Source organism: Anabrus simplex, chromosome 2 (genome assembly GCF_040414725.1).
Source record: "Anabrus simplex isolate iqAnaSimp1 chromosome 2, ASM4041472v1, whole genome shotgun sequence".
Taxonomy (NCBI): Eukaryota; Metazoa; Arthropoda; class Insecta; order Orthoptera; family Tettigoniidae; genus Anabrus; species Anabrus simplex.
Window position 1 is genome coordinate 185,005,954 of NC_090266.1, and position 18,618 is coordinate 185,024,571.

The window sequence follows — 18,618 nt, forward strand, 5'->3', positions numbered from 1 at the left end:
CCTCTATTTCTCCTTATTTCCACAGCCATTCTATTTCCTTCTAACCTGCACCTCCTTCTTAGTCTCTTTACTTCTCTGTTATAATATAGTGGGTCTTTACTATTCCTTACCACTTTTAAAACAAACCTGTTTTCATATTCCTCAACAATTGCTTTAACCCCATCCCAGAGTATGTTTACATTTTTATTCACAGTTTTCTACCAATCATAGTTACTTTTTTAAACTCCCCCAAGCCTGTTTTTTCAGCCATATGGTACTGCCTAATAGACCTACTTTTAAGACCTTCCTTTCTTTCACATTTACTTTTAACTATGACAAAAAACAGCTTCGTGATCACTAATACCATCTAATACTTTGGTTTCTCTATAGAAACCATCTGGTTTTATCTGCACAACATCCAGAATAATCTTCCCTCTAGTTGGTTCCATCACTTTCTGAATCAGTTGTCCTTCCCATATTAACTTATTACCATTTGTTGGTCATGATTCCTGTTATTCGCATTACCTTCCCAATTGACATCTGATAAACTGAGATCACCTTCTACAATCACGTTTCTTTCCATATCGTTTCCCCACATAGCTGATTATCTTAACAAATAGTTATGAATCAGTGTCAGGATACTTATATCTCAAAAACTGAAGATGATACAGACGTGGAAATAGGTGTTTGGAATCTCCTTTAAAAATAATGAAACACGTATTCTTTTGTTTTTGACTTGAGATAGGACTGTTTCTCACATGTAGAGTTCTATGTCGCATGTTCCAGAGTTAGCTCTGCCAGTAGCCTGGTCATCTTAGCCCCAAAATGCAATAACACAAGAGAGGTTCTGGGGTAAATGAAACCCAATTCTTCAGCGAGTTTTTATATTTGCGGGATTTTCATATAATGTCTTAGTGCAATATGGAGGAATGATCACTATTATCAAATCTTGAAATCCACGCGAGCAAAGCCACGGGTAACAGCTAGTATGAAGATACAGTTGGAATTCAAGAGTACAAATTTTGGCAACTATTAGTTTACAGGAAGAGGAGTTTGGGACTGGAATAATTACCCAAGGAAGATGTTCCATAAATTCCCAAATTCTTTGCAATTATTTAAGAAAAGACTAGGTAAAAAACAGAGAGGGAATCTGTCACCTGGGCTACTGCCCTAAATATAAATACTGATGAATGGGTTTGAGTCACTCAGTCCCTGAGCAGCTTTTTCATTTTCTACATGCAATACTGTATCCTTTTTTTTTTTTTTATTTAGACGAGTCAGTTGTTATTGTTCACTTATTGACAGCTGTTGTAATTATATTGTGGATGAACTCTTAATCTCTCCTCTCCCAGGAAACCAATTTTATTTTCCTGTTCCCTGCTGCCTTCAGATCTCTCTTGTCTTTGCTTTCATTTCCATGTAAGATATGTTCTTCATTAACTGCTTTTCAACAATACTTTACCCTATGCTGCTTGTGTTTGCGGCTTGCCGATCAACAAGCTTATGAAACACATCTGGGTGTCCTCTGGTGCTACTTCTGAATTATTACAGAAGGAATTTCAGCTTAGCGGACAGTTAAGACAAGCTGCTGCCTGAGATGCTCAGTCCTTAGAAGAGGGACTTCCAGTTCAATTATGTCAACTTACTATTGACATAATAAGACAAGTTAGATTTTTATATTTCATACTTTGAAGAATCACACAGTACAACATGTTGTACATGCCGGTCATAAAGCAACTACTCCAGGAGCTAGCTGGTGAACATGCATACAGATAGAGACCTGGTCCCGGCCCTAGCAGAGCCCAAGGTTTTCTTCATAGAAATGTACAAGTTTTATGCATATGAGAAATTGCATTTACTTTTACCATTAAGTAAAATTTGCAAATGCTCCATTTTATGCACACCACCCCTAATCAAAACTGTATGTGGAAGTGATGTTTGCCTGTGGGGTTTTCCTCCCATAACTGGGAAACAGCTGGAGATATTTTGATGAAATCTGAAAAATATTGAGATACATTCTTACCTTAAATACTAAGCTATTTGCAATAGACACCTTAAATGAAGCACATGCAGTAAAAGAAAATGCAGTGCAAGTTAGCAAAAATCACCTGATCTTGACCTTCAAGATATTGCATTCACAAATGATTGCAGATAAGAGAGAATAAAACAGAAAGAAAATGATAGTTAGATCTTAACTACAGTAGATGTGCAAGAAAGTGAGATAGATAGCTCACAATAACCATTTTTATGCTTTCTACCCTTATTGTTTATGGGCAGTATTTCAAATGAACAGCTTTTCGATATTGCCTCTGAAAACACTTAATAAATAAATCACCAAACAATGAGCAGGCAAACCAGTGAAGACATGTTCATTCGACAACCAGCTGGCCATGTTTCCAGGCAAGCTGCATTTTTTGTTGGTTATTGGTGTGCTCTGCTGATTGACTGGTCTGTTAGCAAACCTGAGTAATTGTATGCAACACTCTCACTGACCTCGTCTATTTCGTTAGACCTCTTTTCTGATTAACTTTTCATCATAATCTATAAGTTTCATTTCCGTATTGATTGTAGCTAGTTATGTTGTAACTTTTCATCAGCGTCAGGTTATTTTATTAACCCTTTATTCATAATCATAGATCATGGTCCCACATAAGAAAAGGTTAAACTTGAGAAGGCAAAGAAAGCTAGGATTGCATGACAAAGTGAAAGTAAATTACAGAAGGAATTTCAGCTTAGCGGACAGTTAAGACAAGCTGCTGCCTGAGATGCTCAGTCTTTAGAGGGACTTCCAGTTCAATTATGTCAACTTACTATTGACATAATGTAAACAGATCAACATGAAGATGTGTGTCAGTAATGTTACAGTATATATAAACAATTCCTGAACATAAGCAAACAAAGTCCTGGGCAATAAAGAGAGAATATATTCATTTAAGTGAAGAATAAATTCAGTATTAAATATTTCATTAGTGAGAAGAAATCTAGTTACTCACCCCAGGTGTAGCAAGCTGCACAACGAAAGCTGAATGAGTGAGGGTGAAGCATTGTATGAATGACTGTGCAGAAACTCCTGAAAAGATATGAAACAGATAAAGGCAAATTCAAACGAAATACCTAAATAATAATAATAATAATAATAATAATAATAATAATAATAATAATAATAATAATAATAATAATAATAATAATAATAATAATAATAATAATAATAATAATAATAATAATATAAATAATAATAACAACAACAATAATGTTATTGGCTTTTATGTCCCACTAACTAAATTTTTACAGTTTTCAGAGGCAACGAGATGCCAGAATTTAGTCCCGCGAGAGTTTTTATGTGCCAGTAAATCTACCGAAACCAGGCTGATATATTTGAGCACCTTCAAATACCATTAGACTGAGCCAGGATAAAACCTGCCAAGTTGGGGTCAGAAGGCCAGTGCCTCAACCATCTGAGTCACTCAGCCCGGCTACTTAACTACAAATTAAATGTTATGAAGGACCTTTATAGACAAATATGACTGCAATTAAGGCCCCTCTTGACAATGATACAGATTCTTGCATAATTTCAACAGTTAATATAATACCTTGGACTTTTTCAGTCATTCAACATGTGATGAGTTTTCAAATTAACTGGGTGGGTGGTCAAATTTTTAAAAAACTACAAAACTGTAAAAACACATGCTAGGTAATATTAAAGTATACAATTAATCTCTCTCTCTCTCTTTTTTTTTTTTTTTTTTTTTTTTTTGCTATTTGCTTTACGTCGCACCGACACAGATAGGTCTTATGGCGATGATGGGATAGGAATGGGAAGGAAGCGGCCATGGCCTTAAATAAGGTACCACAGAAAACCATCTTCAGGGCTGCCAACAGTGGGGTTCAAACCCACTATTTCCCAGATGCAATCTCATAGCTGTGCCCCCCTAACCACACGTCCAACTCGCCCAGTATATAAAATTAATCAATAGTTCCACTATCGGCAGCCCTGAAGATGATTTTCCGTGGTTTCCCATTTTCACACCAGGCAAATGCTGGGGCTGTACCTTAATTAAGGCCATGGCCGCTTCCTTCCAATTCCTAGGCCTTTCCTATCCCATCGTCGCCATAAGACCTATCTGTGTCGGTGCGACGTAAAGCCCCTAGCAAAAAATAATCAATAGTTCATATTACTCAAATGAAAGCCATAAAAAGATGTGAGAGATAAAATAAATAACTCAAAAACAATAAGCAATTGTAATGGAAAGACATAGTATTATATGATATACAATATAATTAAATGTACCTTTAAAAATAATTAAATGTTTTGGACTCAATATGAACTCGCCTTCCAAAATTCAAGCAGATCTTGTTCAATTTCATAAAGAAATGATAACATAAATTCAGTTGTTGTCCATCGAATTTCTTCCTAACCACAGGGACGTAGCCAGAGGGTGGTTACTGGGGGGTTAAAAACCCCCACATGGATTTTTTTACAAAAATAAAATAAACAAAAACTGATAATAAACAATAAATTAAATAAACATTCACAGAGACATAATTGTAAAATCAACAGATCTGTTGAATCTATTTTCAAAGAACCCTCGATAGTCGGATTTTAGATTGTAAATTGTACATACCATTTGTTGTAAATATATTGAACTTGATCACATTGTTTAATGTAAGATTTTGTCCTGTACTGCAATCTGAATGTCAACATAATTGACTTGTATAATATCCTTATAATGACAGTCATGCATGTGCACACACCACACTTGCACAAGCACCTTCATTATGTTCTATCATGATTTTGTAACTATAACCTAGCCCATCGGCCAATCCTGGCTACGCTACTGCCTCATCATATCACACAATAATTGAGATTATGGAAAATTTTAAGGTGGAAAGAAGAACACAAATATAATTTATTCCATGGTACTTTTTCAGGACACATTACAAAATTCTTGTGCAGAAAGGAAGATGATAGAAACATTTGAAATGAAAGTTGACAGAAGAATATTGAAAGAGAAATTGATAAACTGCATCAGAAACAAATATAAAATGAAGGTTTTCATTTTTGTTAAGATGGAAGACAAGACAAGTCGATTTAGTTAAAATAGTTTATCTTAACCATATTGGTTAAATGTTTATAATTGGTCCATATTGACTACAATCTTATTATCATTAAAATCACACATACATATACCAACAGCCTAGTCGATGCTTAAAATTATATGTTAAATGTTTATTACCACATTACATCTCGTACTTGTTTCGAGACCATCAATTCTCCCTTCTTCAGTGGTTATACAAATTGCCCAAAAATCTTAGACCTATTATCTATAACATTATAATATACACCAGCATACAGTTATAAATCTACTTATAACCTTTAAGGCAACTCATTCTAGCATCTCCTAGTTAAACTACAATCTGTGTTAATAATCAAACAATACACTTTCTTCTACTTCCAATCCAGCCTTGTCAAAATAACAACTTCTAATCATTGTGCTAAAATAAGCGTCTATTTCACCCAAACTTATTAAAACCTTCTACACAGAATTTGCATCTTCTACAAAACACAGCTTCCTCCTCTGCTATCAACTGTCCTTGAGCCAACAACAACTAGGTATGTGTCTATCCTCTCACCATTAAAATGTCAGTCAGCATACACATTTCACCTATATTAAGCTGTGCTATTGGGCAAAGTGCCTAAATCTAGGACAGAAGCTGTATTTTGAAGAATCTTTTCTTAGTTTGCTTCTAGGGCAAAAGATAAACCTATGTTCCTAATTTCAGTTTTCTAGGTCTTTTTGATCTGGAGATGATTTTTTTTTTTGCTAGTGGCTTTACGTCACACCGACACAGATAGGTCTCATGGCGATAATGGGATAGGAAAGGCCTAGGAGTTGGAAGGAAGCGGCCGTGGCCTTGATTAAGGTACAGCCCCAGCATTTGCCTGGTATAAAAATGGGAAACCACGGAAAACCATCTTCAGGGCTGCCGACAGTGGGATTTGAACCCACTATCTCCCGGATGCAAGCTCACAGCTGCGCGCCTCTAACCGCACGGCCAAGTCGCCCGGTGATCTGGAGATTTGGTGATCAGCGAGTGATATTTGGCTTTTATGTATATAGATAACATCATCCACAAGTAGACTTATCTGTGATTCCAGCTTTTTACCCTGATCATTTATAAGTGCAGTAAAACTTGCTCAAAGTGGAATTGCAAGGGACCAAATTTTTTTCCAAATTAGACACATTTCTGCATAACTCAAAATACTGGTTTTTTTTTGCCTTAAAACAGAAAACAATAATTTTAAATATTATTTAGAATTTACTTGTATCTGCCTACAAATGACGCTCAGAAATTCTGATTGATGTATCATTTGTTAATTATTATTATTATTATTATTATTATTATTATTATTATTACTGTGCTTTAATATCACATACAGAATGATACACAGTATATCATTTTGGCACTATTACAACACTATATTATACTATTTTAGAACACTGATTATATGCCTCTTAAACTTATTTCCATCATAAAACTCTAGAGAGTACTTCACAACATTAAATTTTCTTCTACAGATCGAACAAAGAAACTTGTTTCCTCTTCTTTCTAATCGTGTCTTTCTGAATGCAGTTCTGAGCTGAGTATATCAGTTCAAGAGCAGAAGAGTTAGATGTAATGGCAAATTGCTTTACGTCACAAAAGCACAGTGGGCCAGGTCGTGGGTTTGGATCTTGTTTTGATCTTCATCTTCTTGCTCATCTCCTTCCGTCTCCTTCTCAATCTCAGCCTTCCTCACTGCTAGAAGGGCTGTAGCTGATTCAAAAATATGGTGCATTTTAAGTTGCTCATCACTTTGAATGGAGTTCTCTGCCTCGCAGGGAACATTTCTTACTTGAAAACAAGTTGGATACTGCCGATTTCACAATCCGTATTATTGCACCCTCCAAACATGCGCATCAGTTTTTCCAAACAATGACATTGATCATACCAGCACCAGAAGTGCACAAATATTGTACCTAGGATTACATCAGTTCCTAATATTTTCCGCATTGGTACAAGTAGATTTTAAAGAATTGTTTAATTTTCCACTTCGGTTTCCGCATTGAGGAGATTCCACATTAAAAAAACATAACATTACTGCCGTACGTTATGCTGGAACCGAGAAAATATTCCGCACTGGACAAGTTTCTGCTTTGTTCAAGTTCCGCATTGAGCACGTTTCACTGTATAAGAAAATATAAACGTCCAATTAATACTGCTCTGTGGGACCCTCCCCCACCTACTCATTACAGGATCAGATAACACTTCACAACTCTAATTCTCTGAGTTTAATTTTCTAGGCATTTAGCCGTCTATTCAACCACTCTTTTGTCTAGTCCAATAGCCCTCCCTCATTTTCGTCAGTAATCTCCCATAATCTGCCCTATCAAAAGCCTTGGATAAGTCAACAGCGATACCATCCATTTGACCTCCTGAAGCTGCTATATCCTGCTGTAGGGCTCACAAGTTGAAGATCTACAAATTGCCTAATAACAAGACATGTAAAAATACCTAAAAATATCCAAGAAAAGGACCTAAAAACTGGCAAAAATAACGTACAAATACGATCCAAATTCATTCATAATTTTAGTTTTAATTACATATTTAATGAAGGAATATAATGTTTTAAAATGCAAAGTTTTGGCGGTATGCAACACAGTGAAAAAAATATATGAGTAAAGTACGTGTTCTTTCAGACATATTTTTATATTAAAATCATTTTAAAAAAGGAATTCCATGTTTGTAAAAAATATACTTGCAGAATTCAGAAAGGAATGTTTTTTCCATCTAGAATGAATTCAGCAAAACTGCACTGGACATCCTGCAGAAAGAAATTGAAATTAGTGTAATTGGAATCATATATGGCTTAACCACATTAGGGTTACAGAAATTGGAATTTGGAAACCTTACCTCAGTTGGTTTCGCAATATATCACAATAATCATCTCCTGGTTCTCACATGTAAACCCCCACAACACAACAGCCCCGAAGGGCCAAGGCCTACCAAGATACTGCTGCTCAGCCCAAAGGCTTGCAGATTATGAGGTGTAGTGTGGGTGGCATGACGAATCCTCTCAGCCGTTATTCTTGGCTTTCTAGACCGGGGCTGCCATCTTATTGTCAGATAGCTCCTCAATTCTAATCACATAGGCTGAGTGGACCTCGAACCAGCCCTCAGATCCAGGTAAAAATCTCTGAACTGGCCAGAAATCGAACGCAGGGCCTCCAGATAAGAGGCAGTCAGGCTATCCCTACATCGCGGAACCGGCACCGTACATCTAAAGGATCATCGATTTTCAGACAGCATGTTGCAAAACATAGAGAAACTTCTTTCCATATAAATGGATTTCAAAAACATATCAGATGTAAGGCCCTTCAGGAGCTTGCTCTATTAACCAGCGTTTTGTCTCAGGTCTGACGGTAGACTCATCAGAGTGGGATGTGTCAGACCCTACCCACTGACGCTGGGGTGTATGCAGGTGAACTTATCAGAAGCCCTTATAAGAGGCACAGTCTGATAACTGCATATGGGAGATAAATCTCCACAATGGAATTATTGCCCACCTGGCAATTCCGAATGGAAAATTCTAAATTCCCATGGAGGGAATTAGATATTTTTCACCAACAGAGCATGTCAAAAATGTTGAAAACATATCAGATGTAGGACTCTTCAGGTGCTTGCTCAATTAACCAGCGTTTCGTCTTAGGTCTGACACTAGACTCATCAGAGTGGGATGTGTCAGACCCTACCCACTGACGCTGGGAGATTGTGGAGATTTATCTCCCGTATGCAGTTATCAGACTGTGCCTCTTATAAGGGCTTCTGATAAGTTCACCTGCATACACCCCAGCATCAGTGGGTAAGGTCTGACACATCCCACTCTGATGAGTCTAGTGTCAGACCTAAGACGAAACGTTGGTTAACAGAGCAAGCGCCTGAAGGGCCTTACATCTGATATTTTTTTGACATTTTTGACATGCTCTATTGGTGAAAAATATCTAATTCCCTCCATGGGAATTTAGAATTTTCCATACATAAATGGATGTTACGGATTCATATTTGAAGCAAGTGAGATCTTCTATCTTCAAAAACGCTCACATCAAAATTTTCTCCTTTGAATATGTCACTTATCTTGCACATAATTTGATACCCCTGTTTATTTCAAGCATTAGTTCATTTCATTTCATTTTCTGTCTTACTACAGAAAAGATGTTTAAGAGTTGATGCATGAACTAATGATGAACAGAATTGAGAATGGGCAGTACAAAGTAGTTGAAAAGAGGTGAAGTTGCAAAAGGGGGGGGACAAGCCCTTAAGATCTAAAAAAAGGACCTATGAGCCAAAAACACAAAAAAAAGACAAATGAAACCTGTAATATATTCTGTTACAATTTTCAGATTTATTTCTAGAACTTACGATTGTAAACCATGTGGTTAAAATGTTGTATTAGATTGTCATTACATCATTGGGTCATGTGGCCGTTCAAATAAAGCTCTCTCAATGGCCACTCCTATCTCACCTATCCACAGCCTAAGCTTTCCCCTGACCTCGAGTCAGTCATCATGTAGCCTGCACCTGATTCATTCCGACTCCTTAGCTGATGTGGTACTTTGAAAATAACATGTATTTTTACTGGTTATCTACCTCAAGATGCTTCATATGTAATAATTGGCGACGAGGATGGGATTTGAACCCACGCGTTGTATTGGGCCTCCTTCTGAAGCAACGTACTATCGGGTGTGCCTTTCACTCCATGCCCTTAGACAACAGTTTTTTCACTGCCTTCGCAACTTTAACTCAATTATATCACGCGATATCTTTAATTGGTAATATTGGACCATTTGACAGTTTGGAAGAAACTTGATCAACCTACGTGGAACGCTTTGAACTTTACGTACAGTGCAATGACATTCCGAATGCTAAAAAGGTTGGTACATTCCTCATAGTAATCGGTGTTAAAACCTACAATTTACTGAAAGATTTAATCACCCCTGATAAACCTTCTGACAAAACGTTTGATACCATTGTTAAAATTGTCCAAGACCATCTCCATTCTAAACCTTCATTTATAGTTGAACGATATAAATTCAACAGGTGAGATCAATTGGAACATGAGACTGTGTCAGATTATATTGTTCAACTAAAGCAGTTATCCAAATATTGCGAATTTGAGGACAAACTTCCCGATTATTTACGGGATAGATTAGTCAGTGGCATCCACGATGAATCCATCAAGAAACGACTGCTGTCGGAGCAGAACCTCACATTCCAGAAGGCGGAACAGTTGGCGATATCGCTGGAAGCAACTGACAAGGATGCAGTGTCCTTGGCCTACCACACCACACCAAGACTCCAGAAGTTTACAGCATGGCATTCTCCACGCAGCAATGTACCTAATGTGTTATCACATGTTGTGAAAGTGCCTCAGTGTTCTCGTTGTGGTCATAAAGGTGGCCATTCTACTGTTAAGTGTCGTTATCGTGAATATATTTTCAATTTTTGTCGGAAGAAGGGTCATTTAGAGAGGGTTTGCAAGTCAAAAAACAACAGGACGTCTCAATTTCATGTAAAACCAAACATGCTTACAAACAATCCTTCATTTTCTAAGGGAATTAAGAATCAACAGGGAAACAGACTTAGACCCAACCAGCATTATGTAGACTTACATGAACCCAATGTTAGTCAAGAAAAATTGTGTGATGAAGTGTTTCTGTTGTTTCTGAAAATTTTTATAAGGCTAACTTAAGTCATGTAACATTGATTCCCACAGGCTTAGTTTTAAATTCTTACACCAACAAGAAAATCAAGCCTATGGGTAAGTTAGAAGTAAATGTTAAATATCAGTCCCTGGAAAAGAGTTTTGATTTGTATGTTATTAGTAATGGATCTAATCCTCTCATGGGGCGTGATTGGATAAAAGAGCTCCAAGTTGTTATAAGCATTCCCAGCAATATAAACAACGTAAACTTAACGAATGTAAAAATTAATGCAGAGTCTAAATTAGCGCAAGACTTATTTAATGAATTTCCAGAGGTATTCACTAGTAAATTAGGTTGCTTTACAGGTGATCCAGTAAAACTAAACCTTAAGCCAAATGCAGTACCTAAGTACCATAAACCTAGGTCAATACCATATTCTTTAAGAGAAAAGGTTGAACTAGAGTTGAAAAGTTTAGTGGATGAGGAAATTATTTCCCCAGTATCTTCAAGTGAATGGGACACTCCGATTGTTCGGGCATTAAAAAAGAATGGTAAAATCCGTATTTGCGGAGATTTTAAAGTCACTTTAGACCCCTTTCTAGAAGTCGATAGACACCCAATACCTAGAATTGAAGACATCTTTGTTGTCTTACAAAAGGGAACTCAGTTTTCTAAAATAGATTTGTTGTCAGCTTACATGCAGTTGAGGTTAGCGGAAGAAAGTAAAAAACTATGTACTATAAGTACACATAAAGGGTTATTTGCTTACAACTGTCTTTGTTATGGAATCTCGTCAGCACCGAGTATTTTTCAAAGAGTTATTGAATAAATTCTACAAGGTATACCAGGTGTGGCCTCATTCCTTGATGATATTATTGTGACTGGAGCAAATACAGCAGAACATTTGTCAAGATTACGAGAAGTTTGTAAACGCCTAATTAGTAATGGGTTGACTGTTGGTAGAGATAAGTGCAAGTTTTTCTGTGGCAGTCTAGGATATTTAGGCTATACCTTAAGTAAAGATGGTTTTGCTACAGCCAGTGATAAGGTCAAAGCAGTTGTTGAGGCTCCAGTTCCTAAAGATGATACACAGCTTAAAGGATCTCGGTCTTGTGAACTACTATGCTAAATTCATCCCCAATGTAGCCACTGTTCTTACACCCTTGTACCAGCTTCTTAGAAAAGATGCAGATTTTCACTGAAATTTAGCTTGTCAAAAATCTTTTGAATTAGTCAAAGAACAATTCGTTTCGGCTAAGGTACTAGCACATTACAACCCTGACGTACCAATCAAGTTGTCATGTGATGCGTCACCTTACAGCATTGCAAGTGTTTTAAGTATAATAGAAAAAGATGGTACTGAGAGACCAATTTCTTTCGCAAGTAGAGTTCTAACCTCAGCTGAAAAAAAACTACTCTCAAATTGATAAAGAAGTCTTGAGCATTGTGTATGGTGTAAAGAAGTTCAATCAGTATCTATGGGGAAGACATTTTACTCTGTGTACAGATTACAAGCTGCTTCTAACCATTTTTGGTCCAAAAAAGGGTTTACCAGCCTTTGCAGCAGGCAGATTGCAACGCTACACATTGTTTCTGTCAGGTTATGACTATGACATTCAGTATGTTAAATCTCAATGCCATGGCAATGCAGATGGCTTATCTAGGCTACCTTTATCAGCCAATCATTTTGAGGACCTTGATGTTTGTTTAGAGTACGTAGGTAGTTACTTAGAATGCATAATGGAATCTGATGTTCCCATAAACTTTAACGATATACGTATTGAGACCCAAAAAGACCAGGAGTTAAACAAAATCCTAGGTTATGAGTTGTACGGATGGCCTACTACGCCAGATCCAACTTTAAGCAACCTTGTTAAAAGGCAAGCTTAGCTAACTGTAGAACAAGGAATTTTGATGTGGGGCTACAGAGTCGTAATTCCAAGGTCCTTGAGAAAGTCCTTGTTAAATGAATTGAGTAGTGGACACCTTGGAGTAGTTAAAATGAAATCATTAGCTAGATCGTACTTATGGTGGCCTTCAATTGATAAGGACATCGAGGCAGTAGCCAGCAGTTGTTCAGCGTGTCTTGCCCAGCGAGAAAGTCCTATTAGAAGTACACTTCATGTATGGGAATTTCCACCCAATGTATGGCAAAAAATTCACGTAGATTTTTTAGGACCTTTTAAAGGAAAACTGTATTTAATTGTAATGGACGCTTATAGCAAATGGTTGGAAACTGAAACAGTTAACTCAACTTCAGCTAAGCAAGTCATTGAGAAATTGCATCCTGTGTTTTGTAGATTTGGTCTTCCCGAACTCATTGTTAGTGATAATGGCCCTCCATTTTCCTCTGAAGAATTTTCTTGATTTTTGAAACAAAACGGGATAAGGCAAATGTTGATAGCACCATATCATCCTGCTTCTAACGGGCAGGCTGAGAATGCAGTTAAAACTGTTAAAAAAATGTTTAAAATGTGCAATTTTTGAAAACGAAGATGTAAATTTAGCTTTGAGTAGATTTTTAATAGCTTATCGTAACGCTGTACACAGCACTACTAATGAAACTCCTGCTAAGCTAATGTTCAATCGTCCTTTGAGAACTAAGTTAGATTTGATCAGACCTAATTTGCAGAAAGCTGTAGCAAATAAACAGGACGAACAAATAACTAATGCAGGAGGTAGTTACACTAGACAATTAACTATAGGACAACCGGTATTAGCTAAAGACTACAGAGGAAGAGATAAGTGGGTAGACTTGGCCCAGTTACGTATTTAATTCAACTCGAGTCTGCATTGACTTGGAAAAGACATATAGACCAGCTAATAGGGTTACAGTCAGGGCCCGTTGTTTTTAGCACTGACCGCTGTAGGACTAATCCTTTACAGCGAAGGACATCACAGTTAGTTGACTCTCCATCACTGACCACTCCTCTGCTGACACCAGCCTCCGAGTGCCAACAGAGTTCTTCTACTTCTTGCTCCCTGCCTCCTCCCTCACATCCTGCATCACCACCACGACATAGTCCAGTTGCAGCTAGCAGACGATTTGTGCAACCCACACAGCTAACTGGCACGTCACCTGTCGCAACTAGACGCTATCCAATTCGAGACAGGAAACCTATTGTAAGGTTCGATTCATAGTAGGTCACTCTTTTGTATTGTATAGCATAGTATTGTATAGCAAGATAGTATGTTAATTTGATTTGATTTTTCGAATTGTATGGTTGTTTATGAATCATACACAGTCATTAATTACATAATCACTTATTGCACTAGTACCTTGATAACATATTGTAATGTATTTATAGACATTGCAATTATTGTACAGTATTGAGTAGGTGGAATAAACTTTGTAAATTATACGTAATCTTAATTCAATACAGAACCAATAATGAAATTTATAACCTTGAATAATCACTTATTGTATTTAGTACATATTGGTGTGTTGTCTGTGTTTTCTAATGAATGCATACGATACTACATTGGCCTGATCTGTTGTAGTCAAGATCTTAAGGAGGAAGGAATGTAATATATTCTGTTACAATTTTCAGATTTATTTCTAGAACTTACGATTGTAAACCATGTGGTTAAAATCAGTTGTATTAGATTGTCACTACGTCACGAGTGGACGATGTGTACGTCATTGGGTCATGTGGCCGTTCAAATAAAGCTCTCTCATTGGCTACTCCTATCTTGCCTATTCACAGCCTAAGTTTTCCCCTGACCTCGAGTCAGTCATTATGTAACCTGCACCTGATTCATTCTGACTCCTTAGCTGATGTGGTACTTTGAAAATAACATGTATTTTTACTGGTTATCTACCTCAAGATGCTTCATACATAAAAAACCCACCATTTTCTGGCCTACAATGACCCAGAAAGAACATATATTACGTCGGGCCTCATCTTCAGATACTCGAGGGGGGAAAAAAAAGGACATTTCCTCAACTTCTGAGCCCTATCTTGCTGGAATCCTACAACTTGAGCATCACCTAAACCCAAATTGCCTTCTATCAAATCAGTTAGTAATTTCCAAATGTGTCAAATATAATCAGAAAGAATTCTTTCCCAGAGTTTACAAAGAACACATGTCAAGCTGATGGCCTGATTATTATCTGCTTTATGTTTACCACCCTTTCTCTTGTACACTGGGGATACTATTTAAACTCTCCATTCTTTGGGTATTGCTCCTTCATACAAACAGTCATCAAATTGTCTTTATTACCATAGGTAAATTTGGGTAATTGGCAGCATTGGTCACCTCGTCTATCTGGATATTATCCTTATATCCAACTACCTTTACATAGTGCTGTCCGAACACTTCTGCTTTCGGGAAGTCCTCACTTATACACTTGCCTTATTCATTAATGATCCCTGGAATGTCCTTCCTGGAACCTGTTCCTGCTTTAAGGTATCTATATATATCCTTCCATCGCTCTCTAAAATTCATATGGCTGCCAATTATGTTTGCCACCATGTTAACCCTAGCTGACTTTTCTGCTAAATTCAATTTCCTAGTAATCTCCTTCAATTTCTCCTTACTCCTGCAACCATTCCTATCTCTATGACTTTCTAATCTGCATCTCCTTCTTAATCTCTTTATTTCCCTGTTATAATGGGTACTTACCATTTCTCACCACTTAAAGATACATACCTGTTTTCACACTCCTGAACAATGCTTTAAACCCATCCATAGGCTGTTTACATTTTTATTTAACATTTTAAATTACTCATAATTGCTTTTTAAAAATTCTTCCATGCCTCTCTCATCAACCTACTTTCATAACATTCCTTTCTATCACATTTATTTTTAACTACGACAAGAATAACTTCATGATCACTATACCATCTATGACTTCAGGTTCTCTACAGAGCTCATCTGGTTTTATCAGCACTACATCTAGAATATTTTCCCCTCTAGTTGGTTCCATCATTTTCTGATTCAGATGTCCTTCCCATGTTAATTTATTCACCATTCTAAGTAAATGGGGTCCATAGTTTTTAACTATATTGTGAAACCTTGGGCATTCATGATTTCTTAGAACTTTATTTTTTTTGGTTTGGACTTTTGTCTATTACAATGTAAATTGTTTAAAGACAAAAATTATATTCTCTAGCTCTATAGCTCCATTTATTGGTCATGCTTTCTGTCGTTCGCATTCACTTCCCTGTCAAAATTTGGTAAATTGAGATCACCCGCCAAAGTAATGTTCCTTCTGTTAACTGTAGTTCTCCTTACAGCTGATTATCTTATCAAATAATTCTGCATCAGAATCAACCGCACCCTTGCCACGTCTGTACACCCCAAAAACATCAAGTTGCCTACTATCATTAGGGATAAGTCTTACACCTAGAATTTCATGTTTATCATGCTTAACTTTCTCGTAGCCTACAAATTCTTCTTTTTTACTAGTATTAACACTCCTACTCCTACCATTCCGAACTTGTCTCTAAGATAAACTCTCCAGTTCTATGAGAAGATTTCCACCGAGTGAGTTGGCCATATTGTTAGGAGTACGCAGCTGTAAGCTTGCATTTGGAAGATAGTGGGTTCGAACCTCACTCTCGCCAGCCCTGAAGATTGAAGATTGTTTTCAGTGGTTTCCCACTTTTATACCAGGCCTGTACATTAATTAAGGCCACGTCTGCTTCCTTCCCACTCCTATCCCATCGCCATCGTAAGACCTGTATGTTACATGTAATAAATATCATTTTTGGTCCGTATTGATGATATTTGATTGGAATAATAACAATAAGTTATTTATTAAATAGACCGCCTAATCAATACAAATACTTGTATACCTGTATGTCGGTGCGACGTAAAGCACATTGTAAAAAAGAAAAATCTTCACATTCATAATATCACTTCTCAACCATGATTCAATTCCTATTTCAAAATCTGGCAAATGTATAATCTATAACATTACTTAATTTTATTCCTTTCATTACAATACTTCTACAATGTAATACTAACATCTTTATGTCATTCTTACTTGACTTCCAGCTTTCTATACTCTCATCACTACTCCCTAGTTCACCCTGTTTCCATGAATGTATCTCCCTATATCTCTTGTATACAAACCCCCTAACTTATATGTACCATTGTGGTTCAAGTGAAGGCTATCTGAGTGAAGCATTCTTACTCCTACCCACCCATTAGGATAAACACGTCTCATTCTCAACGTTCCACATACCCATTCTAAAGACTCATTTAAATCTCCAATCACCCTCCAGTCAGTATTCTTCCTAGACAGTATCCCACTGATAACAATGTCTGCTTCCTTAAATATCTTCCATGTTGCCATAACAAGATCCCACACATCCTGTACTACGTTAGTACCTCTTTCTCCTTGCCTTATTTTGTTGGTACAAATGTGGATTGTACCATTGTTTTACAAAATTGTATGTTGATTTAGAAAAGGCTTTCAGTAGAGTTCACTGAACAAAGATATGGAAAGTAATGCAAGAGAAAGGATTTGGAAAACAAATGATGATATATGTGCAAGCAATGTACAAAAATTGTTCCAGCAATGTCCAGACACATCTGGGGAGGAGAGAGTGATTTTAGAATGAAACTGGACTACAATAAAGAAGTGTGCTGTCATCACTGTTATTCATAACGGTTATAAATAAAACTGTGAAGGAGACAATGGTAAAACAAGGGGACAGGGAGCTGAAGGTAATGCTGTTTGCAAATGATACTGCAGTGTGGAGAGCACACAGGGAGGAGTACAAAGGCAACTTGATATATTGAGTAAGTTATTGACAATTATGGAATGAAAATCAGCTTATAAAAGAGTAAGAAACTGGTGTTAACCAGAGGAGAAAGGGAAGGGAAAGGAATTATAAAAATAAAGGGACAAAACCTTGAAATTGTCGAGAGTTTCAAATACTCGGTAAGCGACCAGAGTGTGAGAAAACTGTTGTATAGGAAGGAAGTACCAATAAAGTTTAAAAAGGTGATGTATAAGATGTACTACAGACCAATTCTGACATATACTGCATGGGCACTGACAAGAAAACAGGAGAATAAAATCTAGGCCAGTGAAATTAAATTTTTTAGAAGTATGAAAGGAAAGACAAGAAAAGGACAGAGTAAGTAATGAGGGAATCGGGAGGGAAATCAGAGTGGAAAAGCTTTACGACAGAATGGAGAGGGATAAACTTACATTGTTTGGACATGTTCAGAGGATGGAAGAGGGAACGATGCCGAAGCGGATGATGGAGACCCATACCTGAGGAAAAAACTATTAATCAGTTGCTTTATTTTTCAGGTATGTACTACTGTTTCATTAATTTGTATCTTGTGTTTGACAGATAGAAAAATTTAAAGTTTACTTTTATAAAATGATGATTTAGACAGAAGAGCAATTAGGCAACATCTCTACAGTAGAAGAGACTTAACAGGGTTAAACGTTAGGTTGAGAGTTACACAAATACGAAAAATCCTCTCAGTTTTAATGACTGTATTGATGAGGTGAAAGTTCCTTATGATGATCACTGTAAGTACATAGGTGTTAATATAAGGAAAGAACTTCATTGGTGTAATTACATAAATGGGATTGTAAATAAAGGGTACAGATCTCTGAACATGGTTATGAAGGTATTCAGGGGTTGTAGTAAAGATGTAAAGGAGAGGGCGTATAAGTCTCTGGTAAGACTAGAGTATGGCTCCAGTGTATGGGACCCTCACCAGGATTACTTGATCCAAGAACTGGAAAAAATCCAAAGAAAAGCAGTTTAATTTGTTCTGGGTGATTTCTGAAGAAAGAGTAGTATTACAAAAATGTTGCAAAGTTTAGGCTGGGAAGACTTGAGAGAAAGGAGACGAGCCGCTGGACTAAGTGGTATGTTCTGAGCTGTCAGTGGAGAGAGATAGAGTGGAATGACATTGGTAG

General features: G+C 36.9%; 1 protein-coding gene across 10 annotated transcripts in view; it reads right to left on the reverse strand.

The window, feature by feature from the left end:
* The window catches only part of LOC136863993 (glutamine amidotransferase-like class 1 domain-containing protein 1), a 717,178-nt gene that overhangs the window by 236,683 nt on the left and 461,877 nt on the right, over positions 1-18,618 (reverse strand). For all 10 annotated transcript variants that reach the window (XM_067140477.2, XM_067140475.2, XM_067140473.2 and 7 more), the window contains one exon: positions 2,973-3,049. In XM_067140477.2, coding sequence (XP_066996578.2) covers positions 2,973-3,049 — 77 coding nt within the window. The remainder of the gene's footprint in view (positions 1-2,972; positions 3,050-18,618) is intronic.